Here is a 5,901-nt window from a genome sequence, read left to right as displayed (position 1 = left end):
TCCATACACATGCTAGCCCCGAGACATAAAAATAACATTAATTTAATAGAAAAAGAACTCTGTGCTTTAAAAAATAAATTCCAAAACGATCAGATCATGTTAACAGAAGTTAATAACTTATCATCTAGGATTGAAAATATTAGTAGAAGAAAAGTTGAATACAAGGACACTGACTTCGGCCCATTCCTTATTATGATAGAGAGTGACAAGGGAAAAGCAGGAAATATCCATCCTATGGATATTGGGAAAGTATTTCATACAATGGGTACGACTGGAATTAAATAAATTAGTAGAAAAGGCATGAATAGAATTGGAGTAATTTTTAACACCTCCAAACAGGCAAATATGGTACTAAATAGTACAGAAATCCTTGAGAAAGGATTTCTTGCTTATATACCTCAAAAAATGCTAACATCAAGGGGTATTATTAGAGATGTAAGTATAAATATTTCAATGGAAAACATAGTTAACGACAGTAAATTACAAAAAAACGTGAAAATTATATCGGCCAGAAGACTTAACAGAAGAGTTTTAGATAGCAGTGGGACCGTTACATACATTCCAACAGGAACTGTACAACTACTCTTTGACGTAAGAACTCCCCCTAAAGAAATAATCATATATTCAAACTTGGTAACAGTAGATCCATACATCCCTCCTGTACAGCAATGCTTCAAATGCCTAAGATTTGGGCACTCACAAAGACAGTGCAGGGGAAAAGCAAGATGCCCGAAATGTTCCGATGAACATACAGTACAAAGCTGCACAGTTTCTGTACCAAAGTGCCTATACTGCGATCTTGATCACCTTGCCACAAATAAAATTTGCAAAGAATTCGAAAGACAAAAAAAGATAAATGAAGTAATGGTCTTTCAAGATCTCACCTTTTTTGAAGCTGCCAAGCTGTTTCCCCCAATTAAGGAAAAGCCAGAGAATTCGAGAATGTTTCAGAGGAGAAGTAGGGATTTTCCTTCTTTACTATCCAGCTCACCCAGAGCATTTACTCAAGCACTTCAAAAATCCCCATCCTCCACTCCCCATTTCCAGAGTCAAAGTCATGTGGTCCCAGTTAAAAGGAAAAATAAAGTAATTCTTAAAGACATTAGTTATGACAAAGAGGCGCATAAAGCTCTATTAAATGAGGATCTAAGCAGAAATTTACCTAGATTACCGATTTTAAACAAATTAAATGATTCACAAAAGTATACGGGATCACAAGGCCCAAGTTTTGCACTCTCATTAACAAGCAATCGTGTATATTCTCAGGATAGTGTATTTTCAAAAAACGTTGATTTAACCTCTGATAATAATATGGATTTTGCAGGTTTTGATGAGTCACATAATACATCTAATTTTAGTAAAAGTAGTGTTGACTGAATTTTCATTTATTTCTTACAGATAATATAATATATTATTTTTTATATTAAAAAGAAAAAATAATAATAATAGTAACAAATTATATATATAGTTATGATATTTAATATTTTGCATTGGAATATTAATGGTTTCTTTAACAATAAGCAAGATCTAATGGTGTTTCTTAACGAATATGATGTTAATATCATTCTTCTAAATGAAACACATCTGAAATTTTCACAGCACTTGCATATTCCCAATTTTTACTGCTATAGGGATGATAGGATTGATGGATGGGGTGGAATAGCTGTACTTATTCATCAGTCTCTGGCAGCTGATAGGATAGACATTTCACATATTCACTTGCCTGAAAAATGGCAGGCTATCATTATCAAATTTGAAAAAAATTTTATTATAGGATCGTATAAGACACCAGATGTTCGTTTTCGTAAGGAGATCTTTAGAGAATTGGTTCAAATGTGTGATAAACCGTTTTTCTTCATAGGTGACTTGAATTGCCAAAATTCTTTATGGGGTTCATCATCTAACAATCCGAACGGCAATCGTCTTGCAGATCTTTTGGAGGAGGATAACTTGTGTTTTCTCAATACGGGTGAGGCGACAAGAATCTCACCGCCTGACTCAAACAGTGTCCCTGACGTAGCTATAGCACCTCCAGGTTTGGCTGTGGACTGCCTCTGGGAAGTTTTTCCAGAGATAGGAGCAAGTGATCACTTTCCTTTTGTAGTGTGTTACGGGCAGGATAGAAATAGTCCCCAAGGAAATGACCCTCTTCAAGATCGTAGTATCTTTAATGTGAAAAAAGCCAAATGGGAACAATTCAACCAATATATTGAGTCTAACATTAACAACATCCCTAATGAGTCTTACACAGATTTTCAAAACCTAATATTAGACGCAGCAAACAGGTTCATCCCTAAGAAAAAGCGTGTTAGATTCCATAAACCACAATTACCTTGGTGGGATGAAGAGTGTTCAGTTTTAATTAAATCAAAGAGGGAGGCAGTCAAGAAGTTCAAACAGGTACCTTCTTTAGAAAACTTCATTAATTTTAAAAAAATTAGGGCACATTGTAAAAAAGAACTTAAATCCAAAAAGAAAAAATCATTTGTTGTGTTTTGTTCCACAATTTCACCTGATACTCCAATATCAGTAATGTGGAGAAAAGTGAGAAGTTTCCATAAGGCTTTCACCAAAGCCTCAGTTAGAACTCCTAGTAATTCATCGTTAGGGGAGGAAATGCTTTGTTCATTGACTCCACCTGTATTTGAGGACATTGCGTCTCACCCAGTGAAATCTAACACTATCGAGTGTGAACTCTTCACTTTAAACGAACTTTCATTGGTTTTGGTTGAACGAAAGGATACTGTGCCGGGCCAGGATGGTATAACATTTTCTATGTTGCAACATCTTCCAGAGTCAGCAATCAAGTTCCTGTTAAAATTTTTCAATTTATGTTTAAAGGAGGGAATGCATATTCCCACTCAATGGAAATCACAAACAGTGTGTTTAATTCCCAAACCCAATACAAATATAAATTGTCTTTCGGGCTGGAGACCAATCGTTTTATCATCGTGTGTTAGTAAACTTTTAGAGAACATGATAAAAATAAGGTTAGATTGGTATGTAGAACATTTTATGATCCTATCGCCTTTCCAGACTGGCTTTCGTAAAGGTAGAGGGGTGTCTGAAAACATAATTCATCTGGTCAATCTCAATGAATATCTCAAAAAGGAAACCAGCAGCTGCTGTTATGTTAGACATTTCTTCTGCATATGATAGAGTGTCAATCATCCAATTATTGGACGCTTTGGGAGATCTCAATTTGCCATGGTTACTTATTGAATTGGTTAAACATTTATTGACTAATCGTTTGGTGTCTGTTCGTGATCCTATTTCCTTAAATCTGCTAGGACCAAGAACTACCAATGTGGGCCTTCCTCAGGGTTCCCCTTTGAGTCCAGTACTATTTAATATTGTCATCAATATAATTTCATTTTGTGTGCCAGAGGATGTTCTAATTACTCAGTATGCAGACGATGTTGCCCTCTATTGCTCCGGCAACAGCTGGGTGGATGTTGTGGAAAAATTGAATGGTACAGTAGAAAGTATTTCTAATAAACTTCATGATATGGGAATGTGTCTGTCATCTAGCAAGAGTCAAGCAATTTTTTTTGATAGAAATAGGAATAATATTCCGAATTTACTAATATCAGTGAATAACACAAGTTTAGATTGGAAACAAGAAGTTTCTCATTTGGGAGTTATTCTAGATAGTTCCCTTTCTTGGAGAAGTCAAATTGAAAAGATGGCATTGAGGGCTTCCAGTGGAGTCAATATTATTCGTTGTTTGTGTCGAACTTGGTGGGGAGCACATCCTGCAACTTTACTCACTCTATATAAGGCATACATTAGATCACATCTTTACTATGGATCCATTTTTCTGGGAGGTTGTGCACGTTCTCTACTTGCAAAATTGGATAAGGTTCAGTATAGAGCTCTTAGAGTGGTGGGGGGATTTATGAGGTCTTCTCCAGTTCATATAATTTTGTCAGAGTGTGGAGAAACACCGTTAGATCTCAGAAGAATATGGCTAGCATCTAAATTCATTTTAAAAGTAGTAGCCTATGACAACCCAATATATGCCTCAATTGAGCAATTTCACAATGTCTTTCTGGGTTACTTTAGTTTTTGGAGAAGAAAATATTTCCCACCAATACTGGCTGCTTTCCAGAATACTTTACATGAAATTCATGAGGTAGCACATAGCTCCTTATTTCCTTGTCACTCCTTTCCACTTAATATTCAGATTTCTCCTATGGCTTATGAAACTGTCAATATGGGCAAAGAAGCAAATAACCAAACCAAGTTTATGGAATGGTACCTCAATAACTGGTCGGAATATAAACTTATTTTCACAGATGGATCCAAAGATAAACAAGGTAATGTAGGTATTGGGATATACCTTAACGAGAGAACACAGTTAACAGCAAGATTACCCTCCGCTAATTCAATTTGCTCAGCAGAAGTATTTGCCATTAAAAAAGCATTAGAGTTAATCCAACAGAATAATTTTACAAAGTGCCTCATCTGTAGCGATTCTAAGAGTGCTCTAGAAAAAATCACAAGATCAAGCTACAAGGCGGCAATAGACTCACAAACTCTCCAACTAAAACAAAAACTATGTGAATTTGATGAACAACATAGAGAAATCAAATTTGCATGGATTCCAAGTCACACTGGAATTATTGGGAATGATAGAGCTGACCATCTTGCGAATATTGGAAGAAAGCTGCCCATTAGTGAAGAACCAAAGGCCCCTTTAAATATTTTCAAATTAAATATAAAGAAAACCTATGGATCGGTTGGGAAAATCGATTCCAACAAATAGGACAGGCAAAAGGAATTACTTATTGCTCACAAGTTACAGTTCCATATAAAAAGGCATGGTTTACAAAATTTCCCAACCTGGGGAGAGGTATAATCACACAAATGTGTCGTATGAGAAGTGGACATTGTAGTGTTCCTGTACATTTATTTAGATTGAAGGTAGTGAATTCAAACCAGTGTTTATGTGGCAGTGTAGGAACTTTACAACATGTTTTATTGGAATGTACTAGGTTCCAAAGAGAGTCCCAGTTGCTTAGAAGGGAACTAGAAGGTGATCCGACATTAACTGATGTGTTGTTTAAAAATTTAAACTCAAAGACATTAATCGCAGTGCAAAAGTTTTTAACATCAACAATGACTCGTGTGTAGCTTGCTTAAAAACTTTATGACTTTATGCTTGCTTGCAATGCATGTGCTTTGTGCTTAGTGCGGTTTTGCGTGGTAGTACTATAACTAGACTATTAATAGTAGAACTTTAGTTATGGAACTTATAAACAATTACAAAGTTTTTTTTTATCTCTTAATATTTCAGATTCAGGAGCTATGAGCTTAAGCCCAGATGTACCTCAGGTACGGCTCTTGAATATTCAAGTCTATATTCACGGATCCTGGCCGGATAGCCCTGGCAGCTAAGGCCATTCAAATGAAGAGAAGAAGAAGAAGAAGATGTAATCCATCTTCTGTATAATATATATCTATATCATAAGAATTATTGTAAACTTCTACTACCAAAACAACAAAATCGAAGTCAAGAGAGATGGACAACGACATAGGCCGCAGTGGAATAAGGCAAGGAGACTCATTTATAATTGCTCATATGCTCATATGCTCATATGCTCTTCAATTTAATCAAAGATGAAATCATCAAAAACATAGAGGATACTGAATGAGAAACAAAGAGGTAACAATACTCTGTTAAGCAAATGATGCAAGATTGATAGTCCAAGATGAAGATAGTCTGCAAAGGTTAGTCCACAGATTTAACATAAGAGCAAAATAATTAAATATGACAATTTCATTTCAGAAAACTAAAATAATGGTAGGGGAGCAAAGTATGCTAAATGTGCAGTCACTCGAGCGTTATGGGGTCCTATTGGGTTGTGAAGAGTTGGTCCTACAACCAAAAAAGGTCAA

General features: G+C 35.7%; 1 protein-coding gene across 1 annotated transcript; it reads left to right on the top strand.

The window, feature by feature from the left end:
• Window positions 1-345: 345 nt before the first annotated feature.
• On the top strand, window positions 346-1,377 carry LOC126886057 (uncharacterized). The gene has a single exon (XM_050652898.1). The coding sequence runs from the start codon at window positions 346-348 to the stop codon at window positions 1,375-1,377; it is 1,032 nt and encodes a 343-aa protein (XP_050508855.1).
• The last annotated feature ends 4,524 nt before the right edge of the window (window positions 1,378-5,901 follow it).

Source organism: Diabrotica virgifera, chromosome 6, assembly GCF_917563875.1.
Source record: "Diabrotica virgifera virgifera chromosome 6, PGI_DIABVI_V3a".
Taxonomy (NCBI): Eukaryota; Metazoa; Arthropoda; class Insecta; order Coleoptera; family Chrysomelidae; genus Diabrotica; species Diabrotica virgifera.
This window is presented reverse-complemented; position numbering and strand designations above follow the sequence as displayed.

Excerpts from the sequence above, each read along its gene's own strand:
- LOC126886057 (XM_050652898.1), top strand. The coding sequence starts at position 346 with ATGGTACTAAATAGTACAGAAATCCTTGAGAAAGGATTTCTTGCTTAT.